The 19,122-nt window shown below is 36.7% G+C and overlaps 1 protein-coding gene across 1 annotated transcript; it reads left to right on the forward strand.

The window, feature by feature from the left end:
* Positions 1-7,495: 7,495 nt before the first annotated feature.
* LOC133520373 (membrane alanyl aminopeptidase-like) lies at positions 7,496-18,853 on the forward strand. The gene is made up of 15 exons (XM_061854753.1): positions 7,496-7,550; positions 10,782-11,338; positions 11,413-11,580; positions 11,897-12,214; positions 12,311-12,494; positions 12,702-12,943; positions 13,235-13,427; positions 13,882-14,071; positions 14,545-14,645; positions 14,881-15,057; positions 16,678-16,865; positions 17,299-17,466; positions 17,735-17,881; positions 17,962-18,031; positions 18,359-18,853. The coding sequence occupies exons 2-15, from the start codon at positions 10,782-10,784 to the stop codon at positions 18,674-18,676; spliced, it is 3,021 nt and encodes a 1,006-aa protein (XP_061710737.1). The 5' UTR covers positions 7,496-7,550; the 3' UTR covers positions 18,677-18,853.
* Positions 18,854-19,122: the final 269 nt, after the last annotated feature.

Raw genomic sequence — 19,122 nt, forward strand, 5'->3', positions numbered from 1 at the left:
GCGAAATTTGCGGCATAAACGGCTGTATCTTTTGATTGCGTGGGCTTAGAAGTTAGATTTTTTCACAACTCCAAGGGACAGTAGACCTTAGTATTTGATATAAATTTCAGCTTGATACCTCCACGCGTTCCTGAGAAAAAGGGCCTTGACAGACAGACGGACGGATGGATGGACAACAAAGTGGTCCCGAGGTACGGAACCCTAAAAATCAGGATCGCAACAGCCATGTTTGCAACCAAATAGTCCTGCTTGCATGATCATGTGCAAGGGTTCTCTAAATAGATTGGATAGATAATACATTTACGATTACCTATTAACCATCGTAAAAATAGAAAATGCGAAAATTATATTTGTCGATCATTTATTATACTTAAGTTATTAATCATAAGTTTTTATTTTAATCTTTATGTATAATTGTTCTAATCAGAAATAAAATACTGACATGAACACAGTACGGCAAAGGAAAACGGAAATCAATGTATCTAAGTATACAGTGCAATTATTGTGTTCAAAAATCAATCACCTAAGTAAAATGACACCAATATTTTGTACATATAATTAGTTAGTTAATTATTTTTGTAATCGAATTAATAATATGCTACATTCATCTTTTACTATACATCACAAAGCGTATTTTTCTCGCAGTTATTATAAAAAAAAATAACTATTTCCGGACAACTGTTAGTTCGAATAACGGCCCGATTCGAAGAATGATTAAGACAATTTTAAGACTTTAAAGAAAGAAAGATCTTTAAAAGATCGATAACTAAACGACATGTCAAAATTGACGTTTATTTCGATTCCGCTGTGATCCCAATAAGATATATCTATCTACGATATTTCTAACGTCAAAGTGACATTGGTTGCCCATACGAAATACAAACGATATCTAAATGAGAACTTATCTAAACGAGAACTTACCGTTATGATATCTCATTCTTCAAATCGGTCCGTAACATTACTTTTAATGAATGATGTACCAATCTAACTATTAACAGCGCCAACATAGGTTTTGTTCTATGAGAATTGGCTTAAACTTAAAGTGCTAGGTTTAACCCATACAATAAATAAATAAAAGAACAAGAATTTGTCACTATGTAAGATTGATAGCGTTATTAATGTAGCCATCAGATATATCGGAGCGGCCAAGGTGTTCACAAATATCTAAACACGCAAGCGTCTTGACATTACAGACGTGTTCAGATATTTGTGAGCACCTTGGCCGCTCCGATATATCTGATGGCGACTGTACCAAGCTAAAATGGAATTGGGCGGGACATGTTGCCAGGCAGAGTGATGGCAGGTACCAAAATGTTGACGGAGTTGTGGCCGCTTTCGGGTGAAAGAAGCGCCTGGCGTCCGTTGGCTTGTTGGGTGGATGACATTCGAAAAATTGCGAGGCACTTCTGGATGAGACTAACCCAGGACCGGGATAAGTGGCTTACACAAAGAAAGACCAATGCTCAGCCAGTGGGCGACTGGAGGCTAAAACGATGACGATGAAAATTGATAGGCAAATCTTATGCTGGCGCCATGTGTAATATACTTCGACCTACCAACCCCATTGGAATGAAATAAAACAATTTCACATAAAACTGCAATGAAATGAAATATTTACAGTCATAATTATTTCTAACTGATAGTGTCAGGTCCGGAATATTGTAGTGAGTCATATTAAAATTTATACCAAAATAAGAAAACAACATTTTAGTGACACATTTGCAAATCCGCCTCAATTAGTCATACAGTTTGACGTTTGACATCTTACGTTTATTAAAATTCCGATCTAGAATATCAAGTTTATTATCTTACCTATTCAATTCAAATACCGATGGCTTATATTGAGTTATAAACTGAAATAGATATCCTATACTACAGAAAAAGTTACCAAGTCCACCGGTAGCCGAGGTATTCAACCCAACACCACCACATGGCCACCAATAGACTTGGTCACTTTTTATTTAGTACCCTAACTTGCATTTAAGATTTTTTTACTATGATTTCTACTCAGATTCACGAGCTCTTTCGATTCTTATACGAGAAACAAAGTGTCCCCAAAATGTCATACAATTTTATTGGTCAGTTTTGTTACGGTCATATTATTATATGTAACTTATAAGGTTGATTGTATTGAAAATCGTAAACAAACGGACCAAAAATTTCGGGGACACTTTTTTTCTTAGTAAAAAAAAGGAAAAAGATCGTGATTTTGAAAATCGTAAACAAACGGACCAAAAATTTCGGGGACACTTTTTTTCTTAGTAAAAAAAAGGAAAAAGATCGTGATTTTGTGTAGAAATAATATCAAAAATCTCAATTCTAACACAAAAAAATTTGGTACAACTTTAAATAAAAGTACCCTATTTTATGGTATCTATTCCTTTTTCTTCTTGTTGTGCCATTTCATCATCTGACGTCGGCGACCATCTCTCGGAACTTATTTCTATCCTTTGCCATTCTGCTCAGGTTGGCAGCGTCATTAATATGAGTCCAGCTTTTAATGTTATCCATCCAGGCTAGCTTCCTTCTTCCTCTATTTCTTTTGCCTTCTATTATTTTCCTTAGAATTACATATTTATTATTACGATATATATGTCCAAAGTATGAGATCTTTCTCTTCCTTACTGTTTCCAAAAGTTACAATTTTTTCTTCATTTTTTGCAAAACTTCCATATCTATTCCAGTTTATAATTTGTATAGTAGTGTAAATACTTGGAAAAAAAAAACATTATAATATTTCATAAAATAATTTAATTGGTTCCCTAATTGGTTATATTGAGTTTTTGATTTTATTGGCAAGGGCATGAATGACAGTCGTCTGGCGTCTGGTTTTCGCCGCTGTATCTGTCAATTTCTTTGATAAAATGAGTGACATTCGCAGCCTCAATACTGCCGCGATTATGACGTTCATTCCGTCACTTATTTTATTAAGAAAGTTGACGAATACTGCGGCGGACACAACACGGCAACAGAGGCCCTACCGCGAACCACGTTCAACGTGTTGCCTCCCTGTCACACTTACGTACGAATTTACAAGTGCAACAGGGAGGCAACACGTCGAACGTGGTTCGCGGTAGGCCCTCAGTAATGCAACTGCAGTTTGAATTCGAACTTAACCTTTAGGGTCACATTAGCTATAAGTACTTGTGGATCTGAATATGACTTTGTCTTTCTCGAACCTAATTATAAAAATCTTTTCTTATACCACTGTTTAGCACATCAAGTAAAGTTATTAAGGACCTGTTTCACAATGTCCAAGTACTTATAAAGTCTTGAATAAGGTACTTGCCACTTATCTGACGAATAAAGTGATGGTTGGCGTTTCACAATCTTATAAACACCTTTACAACTTAAGGTAGTTTTATCTGGTTGTTCATTGATTTGTTAATTAGCTATCCAATACTTTTCGTGGACATTGGGAAACAGATCCTAAGTAAATTTTAAGCAACATTTTAAATAAATAATTGTCTACAAATTTAATATTTTAATTAATGTCGTATATAAAGTACCTTCACAATTTTTTGTACCTTATATTTATTTTTAGATACTAAGTTATATGTAAATAAAATATGAATTGTAAATTAATGCAACAATCTATTTCCTATGCATATTTATATGAATTAGTCGAAATATACGATTTAAGTTTATAATTATGACTTTTATTTTGTGTAATGATCTGCAGTTTTCTTTTGTCCTAATATTGGCTATTTATGTGGGAAATTATGTGGCGGAGGAAATATAAGCGACGCTAACACACGACGTGGTAAAAAATACATTATTTTTAAAGTCCGTTAATTGCAAGTATGCATTCCTGAGCTTAAATCAAGTAATTTTCTGAAAGCCTACAGTATTCTAAGTAACTCGATTTTTGAGATATTAAATGATTAATTTATATCTGATACGCCCCTACGAGCGTGTACATTTGCCTTAGAGCCTGTTTACATATTGATTAGTGATTATGAAGAGTTTAAACATTTGCTACTAATCGGAAGTATCTCGGACGATCGATATTCGAAAAGTCATTGATATGTGATAGTTTTCAATTGTTTGGTGAATTTGAATTATTTTGAATATAATGTTCGTGTAATAACAACGCTATTAATTACTTTTTAGCAAAAATAAAAAGAACGAGTAATTTACTATGACCAGACATAGAAGTTTATGTGGCAAAATAAAGTGATTATTAATTAAGTTTTACCACGAATAAATGATTTATGATTATGATTACGATATATGTTATCGATGTTACCTTACCTTTGCTTATAGATATTTTGAACATTGTGTAAGAAGATAGTTACCGTGTTCGATATCTTCTTTAATATATTGGTAGTTTTCTATTTTTTTAGTACTGTATACTACAACTACTATACTAGTTTGTTTTTATTTTTTAGTACTTACAAAGAAATTGCGTACCTACTGATGTGTAATTGATTTGAATTCTTGAAATTTCTCGGTAATTTACAGCAATTAGAAGTTTCTTTTAACTATTAAACTATGACTGACTTATCGGTAACAGATTTATCGGTATTTTTTTTTTCAAACACTCGTTTTTGTCACAAAAACTTCTATGTATGTATGTATGTATGTGGTAGAGTTAAGGAACGCAAATCTCCATAGGCAGAACTTATGCAAAAGTGTCCAGTGGTCAGCTATAAATAATAGTTCCAAATCTCTTCAGATTAGCGCTAGAGTAGTTAAGAACCTAGGCGTTATTGACGGAGTGAAGTGCGCTGTCTATGATTTGTATTTTTTTTTAAGTATTCTAGGTATTGTAGCGCCACCTATTTAAGGTTTTTTGATGACACTTTTTGGTATATGGAGATTCCATTCCTTATCTCCACCTTCCGTTCTTCTATGTCTGACTCTGACATTCGGTTCTCTTTAATGTACTTAGCCATACCCCAAAGTTAACGAAGTCTAAAAAAACACAGTATACTTTCGTGCGACGACATCTTCATACTATTTGGAAGCTGCCAATTGTTATATAAGCAATATGTCCCACATCCACTAGGGCGGCGCCACGATCGCGTTCAGAACGAATACGAAGGGTTTGAAAAAAAACTACTCGCTGGAGACTGGCTTTTAGAAATTACGAATATCTTTTGCTGAGCAAATACCTTCCCTTTCTTTCAAACACTTATCTGAAACAAAATAATATTATATAGTCTGTCAAACACCTTTGTCAGTAGAAACAGTAGTGTAGTGGGCTTTGTTAGTAGTGTAGTGGGTCTCTTCAAGGCTAGGGTAAATAGGTATCTCATAGGTAAGCGTGCTCCACCGTAGACCGCATCATCACTTACCATCAGGTGAGATCGTGGTCAAACGCCTGCCTATCGTTATAAAAAAAAAAACGGTGCGTGCGTGAGCTTAGAATGACTTATATGGTTATTGGCTCCTCCATAGTAATTGGCCACTCCTAATAAATCAGAAAGAAACAAGGCAATAGAAGTCTTAATGTTAAGAGTGGCTAATAACTATAGCAGTCACTCTAGGTACAGTCCGTAATGAGTAATAGTTCATTTATTTTATCTAGATTGAGTATTTGGCTATCGGAAGAATCTCATCAGTACATTAATTAAAAAATAATGATTTAATACTTCGACGTTTAACATCTAGCCGACCAGAGACCTAAAAAGGCCATGCATTGCATTTTGAGTCTTTTAACAAATCAGCGTTGTTTTGGTCTTAATTTGTGATTTGTGTAGGTACGGCTAGAGCTTGAAATATGATATATGAAATATAATAGAATAATCATTTGGCGCCACTGAATATAGCTATAGCAGAGAAATGTAAAAAAAAATATAACCTCCAAATAAAGTGTTCGTTGCCAATATGCGAAAAACGCAAAACCGTTTTCTTGTATGTGTTGAATACGAAAATAGATACTTGAGTGTAGTAGACTGAGTATCCCGACGTTCTAAAAAAGAACCAGGAGAAAGAACTGCAGTGAACATAATAGGTATTGGCTGAGCACTTCAAACGGCGCAAATAGAGTCAGACCAAGATAAGTTGGCAGCGATTTTGATAGCCCAGACAATGCAAGTGTCAAACGTCATAATTTCATAGACGTTTGACATTTAAAATAACCCGTGCGTAGTCTGTCTGTCGTGCATTCTCTCTTGTATATATGGTATTCTTTAGACCCCCTCCACACCTCAAACAAATATTTAAAAAAACTTACCCTTAGAATTTGTTGTCATAAAAATGTGTGAGTTACTCTCTACTCTCTCTGGTCTGTCTATCTGTCTGCCTATTACCTATTCACGATTAAACCGCTAAACCAATTTAGGTGATACTTAGTATGAGAAAAATTTGAGACCCGGGAAGGACATATGATAGTTATTGCCAATCATCGTGATTCTACCTTGGAAGATTTAACAACCGGAGACGCCTTGTCTGTAATTTTCTGTACAAAACAGATCTCGATAACCCTTACAAATGTCTCAAAATGGACGTTGTTTGTCACATGAGAAATGTGTTTGTGAAATGTGGAAAGCTGTCAGAAAATACCCAGATAACGCTAGAAATGTGTACAAGAGAAGTTGTATTACTCGTGAAATGATAAAAGTGATGATGGGGTCGAAAAACAGAATATATACCCCATTTCATTCGGGATTCCAATTGAGACAGTCCTTAGGCGTAAACAATACAAAGTAGTGACAGCAAAAGATACGAGTGTCTTACATTTAACTGTCCAGTATTGATCCTTTTGTGTTACTATTTGACCACACGCTGGCTTTGGAGAGCAGAGCTCGTAAAGCAATTGTTAAACAATAGATCAACATTATGGTTCTCTTTGTGCAGTGTCAAGTAGAATTCCGCCATCGCAAATGAAATGGGGTATACCTACTTGAAACAGAAATTCTATAGCTGCGCTCAAGTAGCTGAAATAAAAAGCAAACCAATTGGTTTCTTTTTTTGTACCAAGTCGGTGGCAAACAAGCATACGGCCCGCCTGATGGTAAGCAGTCACCGTAGCCAATGGACGCCTGCAACTCCAGAAGTGTTACATGCGCGTTGCCGACACTTTAAAAATCTGTACACTCTTTTTTTGAGATACTGTAGATCCTCGGGAAAACCTCGGCAGGTAGCTCATTCTACAGCCGAAGTTCCTCTTAAACTGCGCAGTGTCGCGACCATTTAGGTTCTAGGGTGTGAGGATGAATACCCTGCCGACGGCGAGCGGTGCGGTGATAGAAAGTAGCTATGGGTATCATGTCAAGCAATTCTTCAAAGCACAGCCCATTGTGCAAGCGGTAGAAAACACATAAGGAGGCAAAGTCTCTCTTTAGACTTAAAGGTTCAATACCGCTTGTGAGTTTGGGATCGTCTACGATTCGTACAGCACGAGCAGCATGAGGAACAATCTCGAAATTTAAAGAAAAACTATGGAAATATCTATACATGAACCGGTGACAGATAAAATATGGTGTTGATACACTATCGAAGCTGATTATATCAGGCATGATTACCTATATTTTAATAATTGAGATTGAAGTAATCCAGTCGCTAGCTTGGCACGTTGCAAGGTGCCGGCTCAACGTGGAAAGGTATGATATTTTCATTAAACTTACTAACTGCAACAAACTTAACTGACAATTAGTATATACTCGTAGACCCTAATCTTGTTGGGATAAGGTATATTTTTATGTTTTTCATCACATTTGCTCGAAAAAGATCTTATTTCATGCAGGCAAACTGAAGGACAAATGCATGTAGGTTTTGTTCCCGCGGGAGTTCTGGATTGTGAGAAAAAGCTATAATTCCCGAGGATTTATAATTTTTTTTTAAATTGTGTCAGTAATTCATACGAACCAAATAGATATACATGAGTTTTACTTTTAAAATACTGATATTTAATAGCCGTTTAAAATATTTTTACAGAATTTTCAATCGTGTCTGATTGCCGGATAGGTCTGTGCCTTCGATACCTGTCAAAGATTACCGTACACCGTATTTAAATAACAATGATTTCGCTTAACATTTCTTCGCAAGTGTGATGAAAAACATTGTATGTCAAATCTGTATAATATATATCATTAAATTTAAGGCTTGTTTATCAAAAATTATAATGCCAAGTACAAGCTTCTTAACTTTATCGAAAGTGTCAAAAAATTAAGTTGCATCCCCGAACCTTTTTGCATTCCCATGTAACCCTAAATATTTAACGTGTGAAAAAAAAGGTTTATATATACGAGTATATACAGATTGATACGGTTTTGTTTAAATTGTTGACGCCAGCTCCGATGAACTACTTAATCTGTAGGAACTAGAAAGTTAAGGTTTTTCCTTCACTCCACGTCGTTACTTGAGCTGAAATACAGTTTTTCGACTTCTGCCTTGCATTCTGGTCATCCGTTTTACTTATAAAGTGTAGATATTTAAAATAATTATGGTTGATCCTATGTAAATTGTAATTATATTTCCCCTGACATGCACTCTGCGGCCCTGACTACCGGCAGCTTGGGCCCTGCCCCGCAGCTGGAGGCACCCTAGGTTAGGTTTCCATAATGTGTTCATATATTTAAAATAAATAAATAAATATAATATTAATTAATAATATAATCATCATCACACGACCAGTTCTAGAAGTATCTTACAATAATTGATACATTAATACGTTTTATATATACCTAGTTGCATAGTACCTCATCATCTTTGAAGTAAATCATCGGTTTACAATCCGTTAGTCTAGTATTTAGGATGACTCAGGTTAGAACGGTTCAGCCTAGAGTCTAGGCGTCCGACACTTCGTTTTGTATGAAAGCATCATGCGATCACCGATCAAATGAAGTGTCGGGACTCTTCTGCCCAGACCCGGACTCTTCTCATCCTTTAACCTTTTTCCAGGAATAGTACGATTTATCGACCACTTACGCGCCATTACAATTTCAACTTTAGCATTGCGTTTCAAGGTTCAAATTAGATTGCAGTTTCTGGAAATGTGACTTGTCTTCAAATGAATCGTCAAAGCTGGATTAATTGGAAAATTTATTTGGATTGTTTGGGAAAACCTTGTAGATTGGTGGGGCCTGGAAAAGGGTTAAAGCTAAGGATGGTAGGTTATTCTCGATTTATAAAAATTAATAAATATTTTGTCCGTTATTTTCTTGCGACGTGAATCTACCTTAAAGATTGCTTCCATACCTACTGCAATGCAATAACGGTAATAAGAGTCTAAATTGGAGAAATACTTTACATACCGATGACGGATACGAACGTGAAGTTAAGATAACATTGGGATAATGACTGCAATGGTATTTTGCTGCAGCGATGGACATTATTAGGTCATTTGCAGTGCAATATTGTAGAATAATTCTGACCTTTCCGCAGTATTACTTTGCAGTATGGCTGATATATCAAAATCAGGACTGATGACTGGATTACAATAATTACCAATATTTCCTGTACAAGTAGGGAGCCTAAAAGAACCTTACGAAAAAATTAAGTTCCTTAGTCTCCTTTTAATAAAATGTACACTTATATAAATAATTGATTGTGTAATCACATTATTGGACTGCTATCAATTAGATCATATCGCTTCGTTAGGCAAAATTACAAAAACTCTTGGCATTAACGTCAATGCTATTGATTAGCTAGTGTTATCAATAGTAATGTTTCACTTAATCATACTAATAAAGATAATGTTGTCATAAAAACGTGCAATAACGTCATCTAGAATGATCGGCGATGGATGTCCTAAGTCTACGGTCTTATGATAGAGTAAGGTCGTGGTACTTTCGGTCGTATGGTATGCCATACGACCAAAAATACGTTACAGTAAGGGTTATCATAAAAAAAGGAATATCTTAATAAAATTGGGATTAACCTAAACACATACCCTTGACGGCAATTTCTTCAGACGATATTCAGGTTTTATTCAAGATACAAGATACTTTGCTTTCCTCTAGACAACTACAAAATTTTAGCTCGCTTCTAGTTGTTACTTGTTAGTTAAGAATTCTAAAAACCCGTCTCGATAAGTCCCCCCGCAATTCTGACAAAAAACCAAAAATCCTTACATGTCAGGGGAACCTAACTTCTATAAAATACCAAACTAACCAATCTATTTTAGCAGCACTCTTAAACTAAAACACACACACACACACTTAAATGATAAATTTAGTGAACCTGGATGACGGTAAATCCTAAAACAAACGAAATGTACGCCTCATGATCACTTTTGTTTATGCAAATTACGAGTAATAATTATGTAGAATCGGTAAAGTAAATAAACGTGCAGTAATACGCATGCCTGCATAAATGTTAGTTTAACTTGCAACGGTAGCTAGGCAACGCTTGCGCAGCATTCTAGGTGCTAAACTAACGGATCGGATAAGATACACTACGCTGCGTTCAAAAACCCGCATTGCTGACGTAGGCGAGAAAGCCGCTAGGCTAAAATGGGACTGGGCCGGTCACGTCTACCGCATGCACCCAGAGAGGTGGGCTAGCATAGCCACCAAGTGGATGCCGGTAGAGGGACGTGGACGGGGCAGGCCCAGGCGGAGATGGCGGGATGACCTGGACAGCTTTCTGAACAACTGGCCGGAGGAAACACAAAATCGGGAATTGTGGAAATCAAGGGGAGAGGGCTTTGCCCAGCAGTGGGACACTCAAACAGGCTATTAAAAAAAACTACTAAACTTGCAACGGTGAAATGTCAAATACTTTAGCTACTCCGATAGATCAAACTTCTGAGACGCTAAACATTATAATTACAACTAACAAAAAAAACGAATTAAGTTATTTATAGTGATGTTGTTTTTTTTTATCTTTAGATGGCGGCTATGAAACTTCTATTCCTCGCCGCGGCATGTCACTGCGCCTACGCCATTCCACCAAAACAATCAAATCTAAAAACAACAATCTTCGGAGATGAAAAACTAGAAGGAGAAATCTTTGAAAAATATGATGTAGCAGTTGCCTTTAATGATGAAGAAGCGGCTTTGTACAGACTACCCACCACCACTAGACCTACTCATTACAACATCCTTTGGGCCGTGGATTTCACCACTACCCCACAAGTCTTCGCAGGAACGGTTGAAATTCTCTTACACTCCACCCAAACCGGAGTCAACCAAATCGTTCTCCAGTCCGAGGACTTAACTATCGGCACTGTAACACTAGTTCAAGACACTACTTCTGTGCCTGTTACATACGTCGAAGAACCTGACTACCAGTTCCTAAGGATCAACCTCACCACTGGAACTCTTGCCTATAATGCCGCAGATCCTGTCATTTACAATTTGACCATCACTTTTGAAGCTCCTATGCGTGATGATATGTATGGCATTTACAGGAGTTGGTTTAGGAATAACTTCACCGATGACGTGAGGTAAAACTACTGCTTTCTGTTTTGATTTGTTTTAGTAGTCTTTAAATATGCTATAACGATTGGTTGTATTTCAGCTGGATGGCAAGCACCCAGTTCCAGGCCACGTCAGCCCGCAAGGCTTTCCCTTGCTACGACGAGCCTAGCTTCAAAGCTACTTTCGATGTCACCATCAGACGACCGACCGCGTACCGCAGCTGGTCGGCTACCCGTATCGCTTCAACCGTAGAATCTACCAACATTACGTAAGTATTTTAATTGAAACTAAACTAAATGGAAGTATTCGCCAGATTAATAGTCACTACATCACTGCCCCAGTGCAACGAACCTTCGGCAAAAATTGTTTAACTACAATTTGATTTCCGTTATCTTAATCATAATGGATGACAAATAAGTGTCATCGTTGGTTCTTAGAACAACTCATTTTATAGCCTACAGAAAATAATGTATAAATACGTTATAAGTATTATAATCGATACACGTTTTACATAACGCAAATACTTTTATGAAAATATATATTTAAAGTTCAACTACATATTAAAAGTTAAATTTTACTTACAGTGGCTACCAGGATGATATATACCACACAACTCCTCTCATGTCAACTTACCTTTTGGCTATAATCGTAGCTGAATATGACAGTTTAGAGGTTAACAATACCAACAACGAACTCGTCTATGAAGTAATTGCCCGTCCCAACGCTCTTTCCACCGGCCAGGGACAGTACGCTTTGGAAGTGGGTCAGGAGCTTTTGGCTGAGATGAATAACCACACTGACTACGACTTCTACAGTGTGGTTGATCATATTAAGATGACCCAGGCTGCGATTCCTGATTTCTCCGCTGGTGCTATGGAGAACTGGGGTCTTCTAACATACAGGTAAGGCCAATAATCATCATTAAGCTCTGAATTAGCTTAGTTTTTCAATGATTCGTGCTAATCTTAGTTAATGTCATAAATATTATAATTTGACAGGGAAGCCTACCTCATGTACGATCCCGCTCACACCACCAACAACTACAAGCAGCTGATCGCTTACATCTTGTCTCACGAAATCGCTCACATGTGGTTCGGAAACTTGGTCACTTGCGACTGGTGGGATGACTTGTGGTTGAACGAAGGTTTTGCCAGATACTACCAATATTTCCTCACTCACTGGGTAATTCATACATTTCGAATTCTGAATAAATTTTCGCTGAAAGCTTTTAAGCAGTTAAAATGTTGCCTTCTTGAGTGCATACTCTGACAGCTCCATTGTGAGGCCAACTGGCGCTTGTCATGGACTTCTCATTCCATTGGTGCAATACCAACATCTTTCGAACTTTGACATTTGAGTTCCTTTATACATATGCACAATCATTTCCAGGTCGAAGATTACATGGGTTTTGAGACCAGGTTCATAACTGAGCAAGTCCACACCGCTTTGCTCAGCGACTCGGTTGCCAACGCTCACCCATTGTCCACATCTGGTATCGGAAGCCCGGCATCCGTCAGCGGCATGTTTTCAGTTTTGTCATACAACAAAGGAGCTGCAGTTATAAGGATGACTGAACATCTTCTTGGCTCTGAAATTCACAGAGCTGGCTTGAGGAATTACTTGAGGAATAAGTATGCAACAAATGTACACCTTGTAGTCAAGCTTAGACATTTCCTTAAATAACTTTTAGACTAGTAGCTAGTAAATTAAAATTGTGTACTTGCGGATAGTGTCTGGTCTAGTTTCATTTATAAAAACAAATCCAAATCTGAAATCTAAATAATTGTTTTAGTAGGTATCGAAATTTTGAAATTTGCATCATGTAATGTGAAATGTTTGTAACGATCTTATTTTATTGTAGTTTAAGATTATGCTTTCTATTGTTTAAATATTTGTTTATTGACTGATTTTGTTGTCAACAGGCAATTCGAGACTGCTTTCCCGATTGATTTGTTCACTGCTTTGGAAGAGACTGGCCGAGCCGCTGGTGCTCTTAGCGAGTACGGTCCCGACTTCTCTCTGGTTGAATATTACCGCTCGTTTACCTACCAAGCCGGACACCCGATACTTTACGTGCAAGTCAACCACCAAACTGGTGAGATGACCATTCATCAGGTAAACATTATCGGATTTTACATACTTTTATGACTTTCGTATATTAAGTGTCAGTTATTAGATAAATTAAGTTAAATTTCATTTGCAATAATTACTTGGAGGTAGAACGACATTCAAATATTGCAGTCTAAATAAATATTTGGCTTCAGTTTTTCTACTCATTTCATAGACCTATGGTTTATTTATAGTATTTTAGATTTGACCAAAACCTACTTGTAGTTGATTCACTAAATTGTTGAGAATCATTTCTATTTCGAGGATGCTCTTTGTTGATTCACCAACACCCCTTTGCTTTTTTGGGTAAGGCGCCCTTCGAAACAAATAATGCTCGTTGACAAATATGTACCTATTCACGTAAATTTTTGTTCTGCCGGCACTACACTTTTTTTAACGCAACTACCTATGAGAAGCTAGCCAAAGAAGGTATACACTTATTGATACTATTGCTTTTCAGCGCCGATTCGATATCAACAACGGGTACCTAGACGTCAACACGCAATGGGTCATCCCGATAACTTTCTCCAGCGCCAGCAATCCTGACTTCAACAACACCAAGCCCACGCACATTATCCGCAAGGCTGTCACTGTCATCAACCGTGGCTCCGTCGGCGACGAGTGGGTTCTGTTCAACAAACAGCAGACAGGTAAGTTTCCAACTAATTTATTTACCAGTCTGTACATCTTTACCCATCACGGAATAATGTTAGTCTGGACATTTAGGAGGCGTGCGCCTACCCAATACGTTAAGGCCCTTCTGACACTGCTTTTGCCCGTGTCATGAGACACGCGAAGAGACAGCACCCGCCAGGGTGTAAGGACGTATATATACGGACGTGTATAAGGGTGTATTGAGATTTGATGGAATCTAAAAATCTATTAGGTGGAATACTATACATATAGAGAGATATGGGATATTAATCGCCTGTCTAATAAAATAGTACACAATTTTGCAATGCAATAGATGTTGCTATCTATTATTCGTGTCATTATAATTATGATGTCACTGTAAATTTTGTATCGACTCGTGGAAGAGTCCCCGAGGCCTACTTGTAGACCAAAAAAATAAGATTAAGAATTTACAATAGCAGACATTTGCTTAACTTCGTATTGATTTCAGGTTACTACCGCGTGAACTATGATGACTATACTTGGGATCTCATTACTGCTGCTCTAAGAGGAGAGGCGAGGACTCAGATTCACGAATACAACAAGGCGCAGGTAACCAACACAATTGCAAAAAAACGATATAACTTTCACTAAAATCACGAACCTCGCAGTTCCATTTCAAGGACATTAAAGATTTGCTACTATAGTCAAAACTACCTAAAAGTTGCAAATGACTCAACGAAAAGGTTTGCGAATTTCGCCGAAAATATTACTAAGGTTTTTAACATGATTAAATACTGTCCAATTTTCATTTATACCAAACAATTAACACCATTGTTTTGCACAGATTGTCAACGATGTCTTCCAATACGCACGTTCTGGCATCATGAGCTATACCAAGGCTCTGAACATCCTCTCCTTCTTGGAGTTCGAGACCGACTACGCTCCTTGGGTGGCTGCCATGACTGGCTTCACGTGGCTCAGGACCAGGCTGACAGGCACCATCTACTTGGAACCTCTTGAGGTAACTTTCATTTGACCCAGAAAGTACATCGGACTGGGCTACGGAAAGGTAGCGTAAAACTTCGCTTAAGGAAATAATTAACTAGCTTAAATTCAATCAATCAATCCTATTTTTATTTTTTAAACATAGGTAGGTGTTACATTTTTTAAAGGTATACACGCTATACAAGTTATTTCAATTTATCGTATTTTAACCATTTTTTATCATACTTGCTAGAAAAAGGTATTTTTTCATGCAAGTGTACTGAAGGATAAAGGCCTATCTTGTTCCCACTGGATTTATGTACTGTGAAAAAAAGCTATAACTCCCTAGGAAGTAATAACTTTTTTAAAGTTCGTCAATAATTCATACGAACGAAGTAAGTAGGTTATAAGTAAAATACTTGTTAAATGTCATGATGTTACGTTTAAAAATATTTAATTTTGATTAATTTAAAAGCCGTTTAAATTATTTTTATACATTTTTTTATCGTAGCTGAATGCCGGATGGATCTGTGCCTTCGATTGCAAAACTTTTCTTACCTCCCTCGTTGCACTAAATTACTTTTATGTATCACTATATCTTACCAGCATTATGTGTACAATGTTTTTTTTGTGTTGGTAAGGTTAACAACAGCAATAAAGATTTTTGTTATTATAATTTATAATAATAAATTGCATTCATAATTCTTACCGTACTCCAAACATTATTTACTTTTTAAATGGAAAATTTTATTATCTAAGATTTAAAGTTCCTTTGCATATCCTAAAGTATTTATAAATTATATTTAATGTTAGAATAAACTTTCAAGTGTGCTAAAATCAAAACACAAGTAAAAAAAACATAAGAAACTTAATACTAGATTACAGGACGATATTATAACAATTACTAATTAAGTTAATTAATTAACAATTAAAATTAAATCAAGACTTTAACAACGAAACATTTTTAAGCTAACAATTGAGACTAAACTAAAACTAGAAATTTAACTACTAAAGAGTACATGACATCAGGTCTTTACTACTAACCTAACCTAAATAACGCCCTATACTAGAAATTCACCCCACGACCCCCCCGACGCAAAAGTACCCATGACACTCGCCGCGTTGCCACGTTAAACTGCTATGGATAATCTTTGCATCAGGAAGGTCCCTGAGCGAGGATCCAACCCTCTCTCTCGCATGCGTCTCCCCACTTCCTCGAAAAAGGCCTTGGCCTCGGCACACCAGCACCCGGCGGTTTCTACAGCAAGCGGGACAAATAAATAGTTCGCAAGGACCTCATATTTCTCCCGCTTGCGAACCGCAGCCAACTCGGCCGCTGCCCCTGCAATGAAATGTACCTTTTTAAATAGGTTATTATGCATTAAATTAAAGTATTGACTCTTTTATTCGTATTCGTCGATAGAATAGTACACGTTTCTTAACGAGTCTTATATTGTCTGCATTTAAAATGCTAGGGAGTAAAATATAAATATATATATATATATATATATATATATATAATTTTTTGGATCACATTTGAGCAAAAAGCTACTTTTCATTATTCTTCTCTTCGATGAATTCCAAAACTGATTTAAAATTAATAAATACCATAGCAAAGATAATGATCTTAATTGTCTTAACTTTTATCTTTCTGTAGGGTTTGATCGCTCAATGGTCTACCACCGTAATGACCAATTTGACCTACTACCCGAGTTCAGACTCCGAAGACTTCATGAGATCCTACCTTCGCTGGAATCTGGCCCCCATCATGTGCCAGATTAACAGGGATGATTGCCGTACTGCTGCTGTCAATCAGTTCAACGCTCTAAGGACCTCTAATGTTGAGTAAGTCTAATCTTCCGTTGCTATTTAAATCAGACCGTTTTCTTTATTTATTCTCATACACACAATTTTCTCGGCGTATAGGACCTTCGAAGTATCTTTTAACTTAATAAAAGTTACGTCTAAAGATCTTGGCAGTAATGGAGACATACAATTACTCTCCAAGCAGTGCTCCAAGCTGAGAAGCTAATAAACTGGGAAAGGCATTATAGCAGCTGTCTTGGCTGCGTTGCTCCTGCTCATTGGAATTTGTCCTCTACCGTAATCGTGTTCCAAAAGTATCACAAATGTCTTCAGATAACACTTGGGTGGGCATTAAAATCTTCACCTTCGTAAAATTATTTATCCTAGCTAAAATTAGAATTTAATATTTTTTCATTTTAATTAACTTTCAATTTTTACTGGTAGTTTTATTTATATAATTTCTAATTTACAGGGTTTATCCCGATAATCGTGCATACGTGTACTGCAACGCTCTTCGCGAAGGTACTGAGGAAGATTTCTACTATCTGCGCTCGCGCTTCGTCCAGCACAACGTTTACACTGAGAAGATCCTCCTACTTCAAACTCTTGGTTGTACTAGATCCGCTGATGCTCTCAACGTGTGAGTACATTATCCTATTGTACAAAATAACTCTTAAAAAAACATAAAGTTGATTAAGAAAAACTTCGTCTATCATGGCTTTAGGTATAGGTACATTGAAAGGACTTTCCATCGTGTAATGTACTTTTAAATTAAAGTTACCTAAACCGTAGACGACGTATTCCTACAATTATTCAATCGTGGCTATCATACAATACGGTAATGTAAATAAGAACATAGATACCTACTACTTTAACGATGAGGAACTAATTGCTATTTATTTTTATAGGTTCCTGACCGACATCTTCACTGATAACTATCTGATCCGTCGTCAGGACTATACCACTGCTTTGAACTCCGCCGCTGCCGGCAATGAAGAAAACACACAAATTTTCTTCAACTTTATTCAAAACAACTACACATTAGTCGCCAGCGCGTAAGTTACTTTCATTTTCTTTTTTCATATGGTTCTTTTTTGTATATATTTTGCATTAAAATGTACCTTTTTGATTTCAGGTACCCCAATATTGCCACTCCATTGTCTTACGTATCTAGTAGGCTGAGAACTGAAGCTGAAGTTGACTCGGTTGGTATTGCTAGTATAATAGTAGTATGACAATTGTTTACAAAAGTATCTCATTAATAAACAAAGGCATTGCGAAAATGTAGTATCTCTTGATATATTTTTTTAAAACACAAATTGATGGTATACACTATAAATTCTAATATATTTCTTATTAACATAGTATTCACTATTCCTTAAGGATTTTTATCAACTATGAAATTTTGTTACCAAATACGAAGAACACCATTTAAATAAAATTACTTAACAATAAAAAGTAATCTAAATTTAAAAGACGATTCAACATTTATGGTGTTTTGAAATCCTAATGTGCAATATTTTTTTCAACAGTTCCAAGAATGGGCGACCGAAAACCAGGCTCTCCTGGGCACATCGTATCAGAGCGTCATGAACGGCGCGGAATCCGCCAGGCAGTCCATCCAATGGACGGACGGCATTGTCGCCGACGTTAACAACTTCCTCAATGCAGGCTACCAGCCTGTGGTCACCACCACCCAGCCGCCGCCCACGGAACCTCCCACACCGGAGCTTGAGCCCAGGCCTGAGCTCACCCAGCCAGAAACCCCAGCGCTCCCTGACTCTGCTGTCACCTCAGTCTTATCGATGACCGTGCTTGTCATGGCCGCCGTATTCCATTATGTTGTATAATGAAACCCCAGCTTTAAAACTTGTTTTTGTGTCATTCAGAATCTTTCGTAAGCATTGAATTAGGCACGTCAGGCGTTACCTGACTTATGTCTTGTGCCTTATGATTAATATTGTATTGATTGTAAATATTATTTAATTTATTGAATAAAACTTTTACTCGTACTAAAGTAGTAACAACTTTATTATTGTTCTTTAGATTCCATAGAAATCATAACCTTCCTTCATAGAAACTCCCATGCAGGGGGTCAAGTATCTGTGAAGCTCTTTGAAGTTTTCGTGATTATTAAAATGTAATCTTATGGGTCTGTCATCATACAACAGTATACATTAATAAATCGGGCGTTTGACGGGAGGTATATTTATGGCGATCGGCGCTTCGTTAATAATAGCGTAAACGTCAACCACCATAAGGTACTTTTACATAATTATGGAACATGACAGTGAGT

Source organism: Cydia pomonella, chromosome 8, assembly GCF_033807575.1.
Source record: "Cydia pomonella isolate Wapato2018A chromosome 8, ilCydPomo1, whole genome shotgun sequence".
Classification (NCBI taxonomy): Eukaryota; Metazoa; Arthropoda; class Insecta; order Lepidoptera; family Tortricidae; genus Cydia; species Cydia pomonella.

Bases quoted from the DNA above. Each gene is read 5' to 3' on its own strand.
- LOC133520373 (XM_061854753.1), top strand. From the start codon at position 10,782: ATGGCGGCTATGAAACTTCTATTCCTCGCCGCGGCATGTCACTGCGCC. The intron at 12,495-12,701 runs GTAATTCATACA...AATCATTTCCAG, and splicing joins AATATTTCCTCACTCACTGG to GTCGAAGATTACATGGGTTT. The intron at 14,646-14,880 runs GTAACCAACACA...TGTTTTGCACAG, and splicing joins ACGAATACAACAAGGCGCAG to ATTGTCAACGATGTCTTCCA.